This window comes from Xyrauchen texanus, chromosome 18 (assembly GCF_025860055.1).
Source record: "Xyrauchen texanus isolate HMW12.3.18 chromosome 18, RBS_HiC_50CHRs, whole genome shotgun sequence".
In the NCBI taxonomy this organism is placed as follows: Eukaryota; Metazoa; Chordata; class Actinopteri; order Cypriniformes; family Catostomidae; genus Xyrauchen; species Xyrauchen texanus.
This window is the reverse complement of record NC_068293.1, coordinates 20,583,827-20,602,958: the sequence shown is the minus strand read 5'-3', so window position 1 is coordinate 20,602,958 and position 19,132 is coordinate 20,583,827. Positions and strand designations below refer to the sequence as shown.

The window sequence follows — 19,132 nt, the reverse complement described above, 5'->3', positions numbered from 1 at the left end:
AATCAACTCTATATTCCAATTTTAGATTTTTGGGCAGATTGTTTTTCTTTTTTTTTAATAAATAGCAATAGGCATACGGAAATACATTTAAGATGGGTTAACAGTCCCGTGCAATCGACTAAAAAAGAAAAAAGGAGTGCCTCTGGTTTAACTTAGGTACACATTAACAACTCTTGGGTTAACCAGCATGAAAATAAGAGTTAATATAAAAACAACATTTGACAAACGATTCAGAACAAAACCAAACCAATGAGAAAAAAATGAAAGCATTGATCTGTAGGAATCCTCAGCATAATTAAATCTGTCCACATCAAGTATAACAAAAATTGTTGTATAAAAGCCAGCTTTCTATATAGTCTCAAGTTGGATGAAACAAGTATTTATTTTTTCACCTTGCAAAACAAAGCCCTTTTGACTTCTTATCTACATGATTTGGAAGTAACACAAAATTAATTGGGACCAAAAAAGCAACTATTAAATAGTGCTGAATTTAAGGGTTTTGCTAGGATGTCTCTTAATAATTTGTAACCAATTTCTTTTAAAAAAAGATTGTCAAAAACAGAATTGCTACAATTCTTGCAATGAGATCTGTCAGTCTTTCAGCACCAGTCAGCTCCAGTGTAACCTCCTCTTCTCTGCGGCAGTGACTGTTTGCCACAAGGAAGGTTTATGCACTAGGAACCATCCTTTCCTCACCTCCTTGACACCCTTCTCATGGATGGACGTGAGAGAAAAGGTGGCTTGCAGATTTCTCCTCATTTTATTTTATACTAGGGTTAATCTGGAAGTGGGCATCGGATCTGAAGGATTTCTGGTAATGGGGACAGATGTGTTCTGGTCAGGCTCTCAGAGTTGCAGGTCAGTACACATAAACATCAGGAAAAGACATCCCAGCAACACACTGCTCTCCACCGTCTACCAAGTAAGAAGCCTCATCATAATGTGTCAATGGAAGGGTGTCGTCATCAACTCCAGGCAGGCCATCGGGGTCTGCTTTAAGGTTGGGCCGCTGGTTGTCTGGGAACGCCATGGAGAATAGGGCCTCTGGATCACACACAAATTTGTACACATATCTCTCACCAGCAACCTGAGAAAAAAGTTAGAACATCTAAGAGGTTTGCATAGAAATGGAAAATTGGACTAACTTGTCATTATGAGTAGAGCATAGAGAGGAAACTAAATGTGAACCTGCCTTTACCTTCTGCATGATCCCTTTCTCATAATAGTAGCGCAGTGAGCGACTCAGCTTGTCATAGTTCATGGCTGGCCTGTTCTTTTGGATGCCCCAGCGTCGGGCCACCTAAAAAAAGCAGAAGAGGATTGTCATTTCAGTGACTCTTCAGGAACATACCATGAACAAATGGAAATGGAGAGTGTGCTTGAAAGAGACAGGAAAACAAAACTGACCTCCTCTGGCTCAATAAGTTTGAACTCCATTCCACGTCCTGTCCAGGCAATGAAATGCCCATTGGCAGGATCATCCAGGAGCGTGACCAAGAACTGCCAAAGCTGGAGGGAGCCACGGCGCTGGTAAGGTGGACCATCACGATACACAGAGGACTCTTGCTTTACCTTGCCTGTCAGGGACAAAAATTATGAGGATTAGAGTTTGCCCGGAGCTGCGTGAGCAAGCAGATGAAAAATTCTAACACAAATGTGGCTAATATGGACACTGTTCAGTTAGCACCACCATACTAGATCTGTTAAAAGAGGAGGGTGCAAAGTTTAAACAATGAAGATGGATCACTTGACATTGAACCTATCAATCACATTGAGCTGGTTTGGCCATTAACCTCAATGAGACATCTGGAAACCACTAAGAGTTGTATGTGACCCATTGTGAAATCATGTGTGACATAACCAATTGTTAAATCTTACCTTCAAGTCTCTCTGGAACCACACAGGTGTCATCGTAATACAATTGCTGATCTCGGTCAAATGCAAAGTCTACAAGCAGAGAGAAAGAGAAAATACGGTACTTTAGATTAAGAAATTACATTTGTTTTCTGGAGCTGCAGTGAGGTATAATTTTCATCAATAAATCAGTTACTTACTTTCATGGTTTTGGTAGAAGCTTGCTGCCCTCCCAAATGAAGATTGACACTTAGGCACTTCTGCAAAACGTGAAAAAGAAAACAAAAGCACTATTGAAAATCAGAATCAGAATGAGCTTTCTTGCCAGGTGTTCTCACATACACAAGGAATTTTTTTCGGTGATAGGAGAAACATAAAAATAAAACTCTTAATGATGCTGAATTGAAAAGAAATACATTGTGTTCAAAGCAAAATTGCATTTATTCACCAAATTCATTTAAAATGCCAAGGCTGGATAATTCTTATATATATATATATATATATATATATATATATTATATTTTTCAGAATTGAGGTTGAGAATGGGACAAGTACGTTTGAATTTGACATATGAACAGATGTTTTAAGGAAGCACGAAGAGGTAACATGATCAACCACATTGATTCTGACCCTTTTAAAACAAACCCCTGATGGAACAGCTGGGCTGCAAATATCTGACACCATACATCTGGTAGCAATGGCTAAGCACAGATCAACACACCAAAGAAACATACAGCATTAGAATTGAGTCTACTGAGTCGCCAAATAGGATTAGCCACTGTGTCGAGATACTAGACCATGACAATCAAGTTTTATCTGTCCTTGTGTGTCCTGATGATTCAGCAGGCCACTCCGCCCCTTTCCTCTTTTTCTCAGAGCATGTGATCCTTATTAATTGCATCAGATGCATCATCTGTCAGGCTGCTGTACAGATGAAAAGATCCCGTTCATCCGCCCCCATGCAAATGTGATATGTGACATACGTATTTATAAGAAGAATGGAGGATTTGGCATTACATCACTAACCGGCAATCATAAACCTAGAGGGATAGTACAATGTTGAAGGAGTGCACAACATATGGTACAACATATGGATCAGAAATACAAAGACCAGCTAGAGCAGAAGAGAGGAATTTACCCTTTATAGATGTTTTAAGCTTTTATTTCTTACAGCATAAATTAGCCAATTGGACTTTTATAAAACTGCTTCAAATAGGATCATTAATGTGACTTTAAAACTTTTTTTCTGCCATCATTTATGTTGTTCCAAACCTATATGACTTTCTTTGGTCTATGGAAATTTAAGGCAGAAATCTCAAAGCCTTCCATCATTCACTTTCATTGCATGGAAAAAAAAAATTGCAATGAAAGTGAATGGTGACTGAGAATAATATTCTGCCTACCATCCCTGTTTGTATTCCATAGACAAAAGCAAATCACATGAAATATGATATAAAATCATTTAAGCTCTGAAATGGCTTAAATGTGTTTTCTACATCAGAGGAACCACCATTCATTCAAATAGCCATTGTAGTCGAATAGATTAAAAATATTAAATGTATAAAGTAAAAACTATTTAAAAATAGCGAATGCATGTGTTTGTTTTTCATAAAATAAACACAAGGGAGATGATACACAATAATTTTCATATACATGTAATCATATACAATGATACATAGTAGCTTAATAAAAAGTATTATTTACCTACAGATTTTTGATTAAAACATTTTTGTAAATGATTTGCAAAAACTACAACTTAACTAAATGTTGAATATAATATAATTCTGAATTATATATTATTATGAGGATTTTGAAGATTAGATTGTTTTATTCAGTTGTTTCATTTTCTGTTCTATTTACTTGACAAGGATCTTTTATTTTGGCGGAACACTGAAAGAACATTGTGTATTTTTGGCAATGTTCCTCATCACGAATCTGGTGAAATGCTGTTATTTATTTTATTTGATACTCTCTAGGTTTTTAGATGAATATAATAATGCACGTGGAAACCAATCTGTTTTCTCTATGAAAGCAGAAAACAGTATATCAGGAGCCCCGTGCGTGAACACAGAACTGCACATCATCCGTTCACTCTGAAGCACACAGACCTTGTATTCATTTAAATCACAGCCTTTCGCATATTCACATTGTTTAATTGTGCAGCCCTGGAGGATCGTGAAATTAGTCTAATGATGCACTCTTTATGAACGTAGTGCCCAAATAAAAAGCTAATTTAAATAATTGCGATATTCACAAAATATTGTTACATTTTATCATTATTAAAAACATTGCAACATATTTCGTGAATATTCTATATCTCACTCAGCCCTAAATGTAATGTATAAATAATGCTGCAACTAAGGAATGTCCCTAGGCATAAGTACAGATGTGTCTCTTTTTTGCATGCAAAGGTTTGAGGTGTGTGTGCATGCTTTTGATCTTGTACACCTCACTAAACAATGTTAAAAGTCACAAGCCTATGCAAGCACACATCAAACATTCCATGGCCTCACCCAGGCAGCTCTCAAGAAGCTGAGCCATAGCTGCCTGACAGACTCTGAAAACCCAAAATTAATTTCCTCTAGGGAATGGGACACTCACCAGAGTCAAAGCAAAAATCTCGAGGCTCTTTCTTGATTGCCATTGAGTGGAAGGTAGTCTGGGATGGGCCCATGTTGGGGACACCTTGTTCAGCATAACGGGGGTCAAGGAGCTCCTGCTTAAAACCCTGAGGAGGCACGGGAACCACAGGTTCTGACATTTGCCGATGGTAAGCTGGCCTTCCATCTCTAGGTGAATTACTGAGGACCTGTGGCATGAAGTTGGGTCTTCCTTGTGTATCAGAAGATGGGAATGGAAGGCAAGGCTCTGAAAGTTGCCGCTGAAACCTTTTGCAAGAAAACATCGACATTTAAAATTCAGCAACAAATCGAAAAAAGGCTGCATAAAAGCAAAGCAACTTCCAGTATTTGAAACTGCAGTTGATTAAAGGAAGTCATAAACAAACAGCATGTAAAGAGAGAGGTTTTGGTCATGTGACATCAAGGGATAAATAATGCAGCAGTTTAGCACTAGTGCTCTAAAGTACCTTCTGCTGAGATGGAAGTTGCTGGCATTATGCTACTGGCTGTAAACAATGTGCCATACATTCTCCATTCTCCTACAGGTGGCAGAGCAGGTTGCCAGCCAATCAGTTCCCACGGGGGTCATATTGTTACACCACTCCTAGAAGTGGGCTGCTAACTCAACTGCACAACATCTGAGAGATCTACACCACTAGGTACATTCTTTGACCTTGTAAAGCAAGCATGGCTGAAAGATCATCTGTCTTTATTTATAAACTTCCCTTTGCCCTGCATGCTAATGGTATGACAACAGAAAAGTATACTGGAGGTATAAAATATTTCATGTAGGTTTAAGTACACAAGTTTAAGTTTGAACAGAAACCATGCAGATACTAACCGAGGTTCATTATTGAAGTGAACATCACGGTTCAGGGGTGGACAGGGTAGCGCGAAAGGAGGGCTTTGGCGAGTGAGTACTGGCTGGCTTGGTGTAGAGTTGTTCAATGAAGGCTGCCCATGATGCAGAAGTTGCCCTATCGTTGTGTTAGCAACAGGGGGAGGGGTCTGTTCATGCAGGGGGCATGTCCCAAGGGTGTTGGTGGAGCCACATGGTGAGACAGGTGTTGAGGGAGGAGTCAATGGCTTGAACCCAGCTGTGGGCTTCCTTTCATAGGCACTATATTGAAGAAAATGAGGGAAGTTAGTCATCACACTGAGAAGAAGCTTTCTGCGTTTTGTTAATGGTAGAGCAATGACGTTGAGATGGACCGACGAGAGACTACCTGTAGCTGTAAAGGCACTTCTCTCCATATGGCATGGGACTTCTATCCTGGTTACAGGGCGAGAGCTCTTTGGAAGGACTCGATTCCCGTTTGATCTTGGTCAGTGGTGGACCATGGAACATCACTGTGAGAGAAAAGAGGAGAAATTCCTAATGAAGCAGAGCAACCAATTGAACACATCATCCGTAGTACAGTGAAATGCTCCAGAAGGAGATTCCTCTCCACCATTAAACTACCATATTTCATGGGTAATGACAATCGACTGTGAGGTATAAAAGCACTCTGCCCTGCACATCAGTATCATGGTGCCGAACAACACATGCAATCAAAGCGCTCCCCTCAGATTTCCATCAGAGCCAAGTCAATACTCATGAATCAGTGTGGTCGTAATTCAATGATTGTGAATGATTTTCCTCCACGCACTGTAACCATTAGCCCTTGGATCTCTGCATCAGGCTCTCATATCCGGCGCCACATAATAGCCAACGCAACTGGATCCATATGACTTGAGCCAGATAACTCACCCAGACTGTATTGGGCTTAAGAGACCATTCGGTAGGCATGTTAAAGCTCAAATGCAAGCGTTAAGGGCAAAGGTGCGCTCCTCTATTAAATAAATCCCCAAAGCGAGAGGATAACAGGAGATTTTTCTGCTGAGGCAATTCCTAGAGTAGGCCACTGCCCATTTATATGGCCAACCTGGTGCTCTCTACATTTTTGCAAAATTTAGAACATTTTTATATGGCTGATTATATACATCGCTGCTGTTTCCTTGTACAACAACAATGCATTTTATTCCCTTTTGCACAAATCATGAGTAAAACTGCAGATTGTCAGTTCACAAGCAATTTTAACACTCAAAACAGTGCCTCATTATGTTTACAGCTTGTCTCTGCATTTACCTTTATAACGTACTTCTGGTTTATTTGTTACACCACAGTGCCATGTAAAAGTGGACAAAAACACATGCCCTGATGCATGAGGGTACACATCCTGTCTCCTAGCTTCAACATGAGATAACATAAAAACTTAAGAGACAAAAAAGGGGCGAAAAACATAAAATGCTCCACTAAGCATCCCTCAAGAATTTCCTTTAGCTCTGATTCCTGTGGCCAGGCTCTAACAAATTGGGTGAGTTACAATAGAGACCCCTCAAGACTTTCAGTGGCTGTGGATTTGGTAGGTTCAGGAAGGCCAAGATTGATAGTTGTTCCTCTTTGTCTGCCCAATGGAATCCGGCCCATTCCAGAGGCTGAACTGAGTGCATAAGAGTGTGAAATCTGATTATAAGCTTGGCTCATGTGATGCACGATACCAATCGGCTGATTACACTGAAAAAATGGGTGGTAGAGGGGGTCCTCCTTGAGAGGATTCAGGCAAGAATGATAAAAAATAATAATAATGGAGAAACTCTATTTAAGACCTTTTAAATGAAAGCACTACAGTAGGCTTTAGAGTCCAGTATGGGGATTTTAGAAGGAATGCAGAACAAGTTAAAGGCACTTAAAGTGATAGTTCACTCAAAAATTAACATTTTGTTAATCATGGTGAACTATCTCTTTAATGCATGCTAAAATATTTAATATCCACATTTATTTTATAAGCTCAACTTCATTTGTAAAACTGACTGGTGGCATATTCACTGAAAGTCTGCAAACAAATCAAATCAACAAGGCCATCTGGGCACTTGACACCACCCCTAGTCTAAGATATCCTTTGTTCCCTCTGAAACACTGGCTTTAAATTTGAGCAAGAGATGAATAATAAATAGCTCCATGAGTTCAGCCTCTACTGTTTTCCCTCACCCTCTCTGGACAACATCCAAAGTACATTGCCAAGGAGAATAAATAATAAATCTCGAGGTACTCACAGCTCTCTGACTGGAAATCTGGGACAAACTGTTCATCATCGGGCACCTGAGCTGTGGAGAGAGATTGGAGAGCATGAATTAAAGTTTCAGACAAGGCTCCCTGCTTAAGAACAATTTGCCTAGCCCCAGATCTGTCAATTTGTCGGAAAACACTGAATCCATGCACTTCTATTATGAAAATAATACAATATACTAAAAAAATGTATGTTGCCAACCTTCTGCGATCCAGATCTCCTGCAGCTGGCTGAGGTCCTGGAAAAGTTCTGCAGTTGACAGGCAAAGACAATACATTAAGAAAAACCACTGCAACCCAATGCCAATCCTTTGATAAATGAAAGGCTTCCATCAACAATCACAGCATCGATCAAACTACACTGAGCATATAAACTTCTGTCCTCTCACTGTAAATTCATCTCAATTATCAAATCCATCTGCTAAACATGCATTAGTCATGTTCATTATGTTGAAATTACCCTCTGTGTCCTGAGCGAGTTCAGTCTCCACCAACTTTCTTTTTCTGTCATTCACTGGTCTGGTATATGGTTCCTCCACTTGTAATGATTTCTAATGTGGAAAAACACAGTGATCAGTAACCTAATCCATGACAAAACATTGTTCATTATGAGATACTAGCATGAAGAACCAAAGAAAAACAAAACAGAAATATACGTACATTATGTGGAACCATAAATGGAACTTGCTGGTCATAAAATCTGTCCATGTTTCCTGGGTCTTCAAAGAGGTTCCCAGACAAGGGTCTTCGCTTAAAAAGCGATGGTTATTTTGTTTCTTTGGGTCTTCTGTTTTCTCTGAGGAAATAAAATGAGCAATCATGTAAAAGAACTGCTGGACTGATACCATCAATGTTGAAACAGCACGTCCTGCATACAGTCTAACAAAACCCTCAGATTCAACTGATCCTGTAAATTCGTCCTCCCCCTTCTCTCTGTTATCCATCACATCATCCCTCCTGACAAGAGCATAAGGGTAAAGACAGCAAGAGATGGAGAGAGAGAGAGAGCTGCATAATGCAATCCACAGCAGAGATATATGAAAACCTTACATAAGCAAAGCCAACCATCTGTGCCTGTGATTACTAAGAAGGGCTTGATGCTCACATTAAGATACACTTAAGAATACGAAAACAATACGGTTTATGTTAGAATACATAGAGTTTTTTTTTAAATAGCTAATCATGAATAAAGGTTCAGAATTAAATTGTTGGCCAATCTATCATCTAGACTGAAGAATAGCGGATAGACTAACTCACTACACTTTATATTTGCGGTCTATACTTATTATATTTGTATTATTATTATTTATTGTACACCTTTTATATCATTATAACATTTCATATTGATGTAAATAGAAATTAAGATATTATACATTTAAGTTAATTTTAACAGACATTAAGGTGTTAATAATAAAGTAGGGAAATCTAACACATCACAATGATCTGATGAAACTATGAGGGGCCGTTCAGCACGAACGCTTTCATGCGCGAAAAAATTAAAAACGCAAGGATTTGAAAAGAACGCATGTGTCTCGAGACGTGTTTTTAACTTGACACTGCGTCTAAAAACGCTGAAAATTGCTTTAGCGCAAGACGCTGAAAATCAGGGAGACGCGGCGCAAAGGTCAAAATTTCAGAATTTCAGTGCTAGAATTTCAGGAAAAACAATTGAAATGCAAAATACGTTTCTGTATGAACGGCCCCTATAATGCACGACTTTTCAAATGAGGTGGCGAGAAGCGTCCTAGAAAAGTCCAGTCAGCAAGTTAAGATTCAAAAACTTCAGTTCAGATTACGAACAGCTCGCAGTTTTTTTCTGAATCCTGACCCACTTTATTTAATAACATTAGAAGTATTTTTTTTTTTCAACAACAGAGTTGTTGTTTTTAAAATTGTAAAAATGCAAGAAAAAAACAAGACATAAACTGCATGAACACAATACAAGTCAACAGCGAACAACTCATTAATATATTTTAAAACAACAACAAAAACTTTACACTTGTGCAATATCAGTCAAATAGATCTGCACTTTAATAATTGCTTAAAAAGTAAATATAATATTGAGCGGGGGTGAGGACCACCTCCTCCCTTTTTGAGCCCCCCGAGGGCCTCTTGTTTTTCTCAATGAAGTGAAACTCGATCCGTGAGAAGAAAAAAAGTGAGACCTCCATTCACAAAAACATACACTGCGCAGGTTGCACCGACCTCACCTATAAATGTCAAATTAGTGCACTAATGCTGAACACACGAGCTCCTGTATCCATTGCAACAGCTCAAAATATCATCGGAAAACTTCATGCATTAAAATGGTTGCCAAAGAGTATAAGCCCTCTCTTGTAGAAAATGGCGTTCGCTTCACCCCCAATGCGAGATAGCTGTATTTGCAGTTGCGAGCCCGTGATAAACTTACGCGCTGCGGACAATAAACACTATTCCTACAGAAACTGCAGAGACTGCCGATTGTATCTGAGAAACGATGATTAAACTCACCCTATAGTTGACGTCCACTCTCGGAATGGACTTAGAAAAAAACGCGGTTTCTGATTTTAATCCCAAAAGGATGCCTGCCGTCCGCTCGTACTGATCGATAGATGCGCTCTCTACGACACACAAAACTTAAACGGGCTACAGATAATGGACTGCTTGCTTTTCCCTTGGGCTCGTGAGGCTTTCAACCTGGAAGCCCATTGGCTTCGCTCACACGTCACTCAAATCGTTTGCCCAATAGTTTGTGAGGATTATATTGAATATGTATGAAGCTCACAACGACCAATCGAAGCTCAGTTTGTCCTATTTTTATGAATGGTTGGGTTTCATTCATTTCAAGTTTTTTTCCTATCACGTTTCCAGAAGCTCTTAAAGGGCCAGAAACGGAGAAGTAGAATCCTAAAGAAGAGGAGAAAGCGCGGCGAAAGTTCGAGGATAACTCTACAATATGACCGAAATCAATATAAGCAATAGGCCTATAATTCATTGGTTTGGTTTTAGTTCATAAAAGAAAATAAATAAAATGAAGTAAACTGCAATTCCATGATTATTCAATGTCTCAAGGACTGCCTCAAAAGCAAATAACGTGAACATGTTTTGACTTGACACAATATCCCATTCAGGACTAAAATCGTTAACAATACCCGAAAACAATGCAAGCAGGAACAGAAATGCAACTTATTTGACAAAACTATCAATAAGAGCCAGACTATGACACAGTAGAAAAACAAATCCCCAAACCAAACTATAACTGAAGAATTCATATTTGTATTAATTTATGTAAGTGTTATATACTACTACTACTACTAATGATATTTAAATAATAATGATAATAATGTTAATATATTATTAGCATTAATAATAATAATAATAGTAGTAATAATAATAACAATACTATTCAATAATAATAATCATCCTTATTATTTAGATTGCTCCCTGCAATCTTGTGATTTGAAAGGGATTTACATGCATTATTGTGGTCAGGGTCAGATGTCCTATCTATATTTAACAAAGCGGTTTCTATGAAAAGAGACAGGCATGAAGTGAAAGGTTGATAATCTTCAAAATCCTTCTAGCTTTTGAGCAGAGCCTCCTTTCAAAGAAAGACGATGCTAGAATGCAATAAATATGTAGGCCTAGTATGCATTTCCTGGTGTCATTGTTTCTCCTCTTTGACGCTACTGAAGCTGGGCTTTTCTGCTTAACCAAGTTGTCAGGCTCTGCTTTTTATAGCACCTTCACCTGACCCTTTGCAGATGTGGTGAGGTGGGAAGGGGTGGCCAAAAGCATAGTGTATTTCCATTCTGCTTCCTAAATCTAGAGTTGAGACAGCCATCTATGACACAGCAGCATGCTTCTCTCTATGATACGAACATTGCGGTGATCCAGGCTGAATTGTTTCTCTGCTCATCAGAATGGCTTATTTGTGCCCTTGAATGGGTCAGTGTGACAGTTCTGTCAGAATGCCCTTCTTTGGAAATGTGGGCTAATCCATCAGAGTTTAATGAGGAGGGACAGTCAAAGGTAACAGCATGGCAGCAAATCCAAACAGATTTCCACACCTGTATTTTGACTGTTCTATCAAAGTAAAATATAAAATGTTGATCTTGCATGTAACCTGTCATATGATCTATACTGTATGTGCTAAATAAACAAATGCACACTGAAAACTGCTGTGGAATGAAGGAAAAGGCAGCCTCAGGCCACTGGTGCGCTCCCAAAGAGAGACAAGATGTGACTTGATTACTATTAATAGTTCATGGAGAGTTAATTCCTGTCTCATTATCTCTGCACACCCAAGACATGTAGGCTTTTCCACAGCTCAAAGCTTCTTGTTGTGTAATCAACATCTTTTTCCTTTCAGGACTGTATTTACATGCACAGAGGGCCAAAGGGCTGCTTGACAAAAACAAACAATCATACAGTTGCATAGTGCAACCATCAGATAAATGCAATTACTGTTGTACTTTTACACTTTAATATATATATCCATGTTCATTTGGATCTCTTTTCCAATTTAGAAGACTTCTTCTTTAAATGTTATCAGTGTGAAGTACAGCATGTCCAGTGTTGCATTGTGACACATGGAGTACTTAATGTATTGCATGAAATCTGCATTGTACATCATGTACGGTTTGGTTAAAATAAAAATAACCCTCCATTATTACAGTAAAATAAGCATGTGTATGAGTGTTAACGTGTCATATTATTTGTGTGAGATCATTAACCATAGAATAATACATGAAATTTGGATGCAATCCAAATCACTATAAAAGTGGTATTGTATAGAAAAAACTAAACAAAACCTATTTAAGAATGGTTCACATTTGGAACAAAAAGAGGGTTAGTTAATTATGACAGGATTTTAATTTTGGGGTGAACTGTCTCTTTAAAATAAGCACTAAAGTCTCTCAGATTGAGAAACTTGTATTATTAGAATAGGAGCACCCAATTCTTTGATTTATTTTGTACACTGAAATTCAATCATGTTAAATCCAGGATTGTGTCAGCAGACTACAGGCACATTTGTTGAAATGAAAAAACATCCCAGTCGAACCACTCAATGATCAACACAAGACACACAGCTTCAGTCTTTCCTTTTATTCAATAAAACTCTTTTGACCATCAACATGGATGCCTACACCTAACAAGGAACAGAGTATAAGAGGCTACGTGGGTTTGTTAAGGGTACGATTAATCCTTGCCCTTAAACCCAATCTCTGTCTGTAGGAATCTCTGTTCCTGACCCTTGTTGCCTACCACACAGATGGACTGCTACAAACCACACTAACCCTAAGGCAGGAGTTGTACATACATGTAGAACATCACATTCAGGTTCTATATGGGCTCTACTGCATCAGTGCTGCTCAATACTTTCATCTGTCTTAGCTAAAAATAGAGAAACACTGAGATAAACCATGCTGTCTCTATGAGACAGGTAAGGACATCTGTTATATTGGATGTGGAGGGAAAGGGTAACGTGCTTGGCTGAAGATTATGTTAACATCATATTTGCGTCTAGGATTTTGACATGTCACAAGGTCTTTAAAGAAATATTTTACCAAAAAATGAAAATTCTCTCATCATTTACTCACCCTCATGCCATTCCAGATGTGAATGAATTTCTTTATTCTGCAGAACACAAACAAATATTTTTTTAGAAGAATATCTCAGCTCTGTATGTCCATTCAATGCAAGTAAATGGTGGTCAGAACTTTGAAGCCCCAAAAAGGACATAAAGTCAGAATAAAATTAATTAAGGTCTTAAGTATTGTAATCATAAAAAAAGGATACATATTGATCTGGGAGTCACATGGATTATTTTATGCTGCCTTAATATCCTTTTTGGAGCTTCAAAGTTCTGGCCACCATTCACTTGCATTGAATGGACATACAGAGCTGAGATATTCTTCTAAAAATCTTTGTTTGTGTTCTGCAGAAGAAAGAATGTTATAAACATCCGGGATGACATGAAGGTGAGTAAATGCTGAGATAATTTTCATTTTCGTGTGAACTATCCCTTTAACAAAGTTCACCTCCTTAAAATGACAGTTCACTCAAAAATGAAAATTCTGTCATTTACTCAATCTTGTGTTGTTCCAAACCCATATGAATTTCTTTCTATGGTTGAAAACACACAGAAATGTTCTCAGTCACCCTTTAGTTACATGGAAAAAAGATTCAATAAAAGTGAATGGTGACTGCCTAACATCTCCTTTTGTGTTTCACAGATGAGAAAGTCATGCAGGTTTGGAACATCATGAGAGTAAATAAATTATAACAGAATTTTAAAAATTTCATATTGGGTGTAAATCCTTTAAACTCTTTTCCTGATTTGTTCTCAAGAGGCAGCAAGGTTTTTACAGATAAAATAGCATAACTTTTGATTAGAAAAGAGACCGTGATGGCAAGATTCAGCAATCACAGGTTTAGAACAACTAAAAAGATCTGATGATATCTGCTAATAATATCTGCTAAAAGTTGGCCAGTTCACAAGTTAAGATAAATGTGCTGTTCAAAACATCATCTAGCTAATTTGTGATGTCCAGGAATTCACTGGATCCCCTCTGTACTGAACAGCTGAGAGCGAGTAGGCCAGTATGATAACATTGATAGCAATGAGTTATTGCAACACAGCAAAACAGATGTTGAACTCTCTTTTCAGCATTTGAAAGTTTGGTTCCTCTTTTGGTTGATTATCCAGTGGCTTGTATTGCAAGAGTCTTACATTGCTCCAGGCAAAATGCTATTTTGTATTTGCAAGTTAAGGCTATCAGTTACTTATTTAGACAGAAAAAACATGCAACGTGACATTGGGATTCAGAAATGACATTTCATGTGGCAAATGACAAAGAAAAGCCACAAAGGTACTTTTACAATGAACATGCTATTAACAGAAATGGTAAAGTACATTGGATAAAAAGGGCTTATGGTCTGGATAATGTCAAAAAAATATAATCATGTGAATCTAGCAACAATCAGCGTGGTCTCTTCAAGCAGACATCTTTGTCGACTTTGTTTCAGCAGGCATGCGGTAGTTAAACTTTAGATAAAATATAAACAATATCTATATTTACATGACTGTTTAAAATCATTCTAAACTGTAAAATGAAAAGTAGTTGTAAACATGCACTCTTCACCAAACCGCTGTTCTTTAAACACCAGGCTGTAACACAGGATAAACCATCTGTCCAGTGACCACAGGAACAATGGGGCTCTATGAGCAAAATCCACCATTAAAGGGATAGGTCACCCAAAAATTCAGTTCTGTCATCATTTACTCACCCACATGTTGTTTCAAACCTGTATGACTTTCTTTGTTTTGGGTAAACTATCCCTTTAACTTTCATGATAAACTGACTGGTTTTGAACTTCGCTCTATCCTGTGCTCAAATGGAGAGATTAAATTTTTTTTTAGGACACTGGTGTAGCTTCTGCGGTTCAGTGTTCATTAAAGGGAACATTAACCTGCTAGCCTTGGTAAGATTTAACCAGAGCTGAGCTGGGATCAGTTTCAAAATCCCACACCTGAACTTTAATCGTCCCATGATAAAGTAAATCTGATCCCAGTTCTGTACTGGTGAAATATGAACAGTTTCCAACACAGACCTTTGCATGGGAAAAAGTTCTGTCTCAACACCGGCACACTGCAGATGCATCTTTTGATCACTGAGTATTGATCTAAATTGGGGAAATTTGCCTAATGGCTCCAGTCATTCATGTCACCCGTCAACTAACCTCTGATAACTTTTCTCTATAAGTTACACCTCTAAACAGATTCATATACTGTATATGCACACAAGGCTCTAGGAATATACAAATAGTGATACAAAGTGGGCATCTTTATTTGAACAACTAAATACTCTTTATGGGCCTAAGAGGTTAAAAAATAAAAAGCTCACTTCATAACTTGGGTGCGGTTCTCCCATAAAACAGTTGTTAGAAGATAACTACAAATAACGTCTGTTCTTTGTATTCATTTGGGCTAATTTTACACCCTTTTGACTGCTGACCTAAAATCGCAAGCTGATGTTTTTATGCTGCAATTAGGAATAGTGTTTCACAGGATAGACACTCCCTGAAATAGAAAGTTAAATTTAGGCTCCGTCCATGCAGCAGTAAATCAAACCCCAGTCCGGTAGCTTGTTTTGAGTGAGGACGACCATGGGATTCAGTGTTAATTCCAGTGCTGGATTGATTTCACTGCTCTCAGTATGGAGATGCAATAAGCCACAGTGAAGGGACTATGTTTCTGTTTCTCAGACTGGGCTCTGATAACGCATGTAGAAGCACAATTTGTCCTTCTGATTTGTTTTATTACCTATTTTTTGTTTTCCTCATTTGCAAATTCTTTGAGTGATTTGGGGTTAGAAATGTAATTATTGAAAATCAAGCAGAATCCACAGCATTGTGCTCTCAATGAACTTAATGCTACCATATATTTCTTTTGGCTTTCAATTTTGCCATTGCAAACTGTTTTTCACTGATAAATGGTAATTAGTAAAGTTCTGTACTGATTTGAAAATATAAAGGTGAAGTGTGTAATTTCTGCAATTGCAAAAGTAACCACTGTTTTCAAACAGGTTTCTTGAATATTCCCCCTTACTGCCTGTGGTCAGACATTCAAGTAGTAGTTGAATACATGTTGTGCGTCACCTCTGTCTTTTGGAGCATGTGCACAATGATTGTGGATCAGTTAACATATTTACATGCTGGACGAAGCCATGCTACAATCAAATTACTTATTTATGTATTTTAGACTAACTTTATAAAAATCTAACTGATTTCAGTTGGATTAAGCATGTACATGTCCTTTTAAAAAGACAAATTATTGTTAAATAATATAATTTTTTCACATGCATGAAATAATACTGAATATAAAAATTTCGGGCTTATCGGGATGCAAGAACAAAAACAGTAAGTATCACAGTGCCACAGTTCTTACACTTGTGGGAGGTATCAACCTTCAAATGCCTTAATATGTCCCTGCATATTAAAAGAATGTTCCGGGCACAATACAGGTTCAAGCTCAATTGACAGCATTTGTGGCATAATATTGATTACCGCAAAAATTATTTTGACCTGCACCTCCTTTTCTTAAAAAATAAAAATAGAAACTTTTTCAAAAGTATATCCACAAGACATAAACAATATGTGTCTTAATATAATTTTTGTGTGATTATATCACTTACTGACCTTTTCTGTGTAAAGTTATAGCCAATTTTACAAATTACAACTGTTGAAATGATGATGTAATAACAAAAAACCCTAAAACCCTAACATGACTGAAAACATGACGATTTACTTATAATACATGAGTTTTAATGGAAGAATTCATGTAAGTGCTTTTATAAAATTATAAGCTTCAAATTTCTGCCTTTAAACCCTCCCAAAACGGGCCACATTCACTTCCATTGTAAGTGCCTCATTGTAACCTCGATTTTTGCTTTTTTTAAAGAAAAGGAGGGACGAGCCAAAATACATTTATGTTTTGTTTTGTTTTGTTTGTTTTAACTGAAATGTTCTCTTTTAGAATAGTCTATCCTATCCCTATCAGCAGACCCCCATAAACATCTTCATTATACATGAGTTTGCCGTTTCACCACTTTAGGGGTGGCATGTTGAAGGGCCTCGGAGAGCCACTGGAATGAGTGCTTTGCATGCACTGATCTATAATTCAGTAAGATCCTGCAGGAGAAAAGTTTGTTCCCTGGTCCTACTAGGCTAAGACAGGGCCCAGTGACGTTCAAATGAGCACCACTGAACCTCATTTTAACAACATAATTGTGTCAGGTTTTTTCTCTTTCTCTCTCCCTCCTTCTCTTTTCACTTGAACAGACCTCTCCTTTCTTAACTGTACTTGACTTTCATCACTGCTTAGTGGCCATTTTTTGGCATTTCCTCTCAATAAGCATAGTTTCTTGTGCTTTTGGCCTTCCATATGAACCTTCTCTCTCTATCTTGGAAACTGGCAGTATCTTCCAATGAGCTTTCTCAAGAAGAGGAAGATGGCACAGTGTCGATCCCAAGGCAGTGGTAGGCGGCAAATTGGTTGGAATTGGGGTTATAGATTACACTTCATATTGCCTGCAATAACAATTTCTGGATCATGAGACACAGGAAGTGGTCAAGACACTCAGAGAGGGTCCATTCAATTGGTTCAACCTGAGAAGATCAGGCTATGTTGGTAGATGGATTCCACTGATCTTAAATGCCTATTACAGTGTTATTTTTTACAGTGTTTTTAATGTTTGTCAATGAAAGTTCACCAAAGTGTTTTGAAGTGTGAAGATCTGCACACAGCCTTTTCTATCTGAAGAAGGTGGAGATGTTTGTGTGACTGTATGATTTTAGAGCTGGTGGTTTTTGGAGTCCCGCATTTAGTCCTGACTTCTGTTGCGCTTCTTGAAGAAGAAGAACGGAGTTTTCTGCGGTGGCCCCAGCAGCATGGGCACCTGGTTCTTATGTGTGATCCGTATCTGAAACAGTGACAGTAAAGAAGGTAAGATTACTCAAGGCCCAGCTAATAAAAACATCTTAAATCAGCATAAGCTAGTTTGCTGGTTTTAGCTGGTTTATAGATTTTTTAGGAGGATTATGCTAGTTTCCCAGCCTGGTCAAGCTGGCCTAACTGGCCTCCCTGCTTGATCTGGTGAAAAGTGACCAAAACTTCACTAAAACAAGTCAACAGATCAACCTGACCATGTTGGGAGACCAGCTAAAACCAGCTTAGGCTGTTTTGGCAAGGTGCTTTTTCCTAGCAGGGTGTAGTCTATATGTGTCCAAATAAAATAAAATAAAAAATCCAAACAGTTGGCTAGATCCTTCTGTTTGTCAATTACTCACTGCTTTAAGTGACTGAGCCACTGTCAGCAGCTCTCTCCTTCACAATCAGCAAATGAGCTGACAGAAGTCACACATGTCCAGATTAACAGGCACAAATTTGAGAACATGAGAGCTGACCTTGAAACTGAAATAACATCCAATATTCCCTACTGCACAGTTGGTAAAATTAGAGAGGACTAAAAGCACAGCGGCAAACTTTTTATAGAGAGCTGCGTGTGCTGATAGAAATTTATATACAGTATAGCAGAGGACATTATGTTGGAGCTTTGTGCAGAGGGAAACCTGCATGTTTATTCCCCTCTCTTAATAACATAATCAGTCAATGGCAGGGTGTGACATGACTGTGTTTTAATTAACAGTTTGCTCACTGAGATGCCTGGACGTACAAAGAGGGAGCAGCAAGGGACCAGAGGAGGCAATTTTCTGCTATAGAGAAAAGGTCCTTCTCTGAATATATTGTACACCAAGCATGCTGCTTTTGGTTTGTTTGACTTGACATTATGCATCAAATTTTATAGAGCTCTTTATGGAAGGGGTTAGCTTTTGCACTTTTATGGATAAGGACTGCAAAGAGATGGGAAAAGTGGGGAGAAATGTTGCAAGTTGGATTTTAAATCACATCACCTACATGAACACAATTGCACAATGTGCTAGAGCATGTGAACTCTGCAAGTGGTTCTTAATTGCTGAGTCATGGCCTAAAAATGTGTTGCAG

The 19,132-nt window shown here is 38.2% G+C and overlaps 2 protein-coding genes across 2 annotated transcripts in view; both read right to left on the bottom strand.

Moving 5' to 3' along the window:
• Nucleotides 1–41: 41 nt before the first annotated feature.
• Nucleotides 42–10,223, bottom strand: LOC127658904 (ETS translocation variant 5-like). The gene is made up of 13 exons (XM_052148464.1): nt 10,075–10,223; nt 8,245–8,380; nt 8,045–8,135; nt 7,787–7,834; nt 7,572–7,622; nt 5,702–5,825; nt 5,317–5,595; nt 4,456–4,742; nt 2,055–2,114; nt 1,879–1,947; nt 1,408–1,577; nt 1,199–1,300; nt 42–1,087 (listed from the first exon to the last, which is right to left on the bottom strand). Exons 2-13 carry the CDS (start codon nt 8,290–8,292, stop codon nt 860–862), a joined length of 1,557 nt encoding a protein of 518 aa, XP_052004424.1. The 5' UTR covers nt 8,293–8,380; nt 10,075–10,223; the 3' UTR covers nt 42–859.
• A 3,279-nt stretch (nt 10,224–13,502) lies between these two features.
• Nucleotides 13,503–19,132, bottom strand: part of LOC127659143 (diacylglycerol kinase beta) — a 172,456-nt gene continuing 166,826 nt past the window's right edge. The window contains exon 28 of the mRNA XM_052148814.1: nt 13,503–18,050. Coding sequence (XP_052004774.1) covers nt 17,952–18,050 — 99 coding nt within the window. The 3' untranslated portion in view covers nt 13,503–17,951. The remainder of the gene's footprint in view (nt 18,051–19,132) is intronic.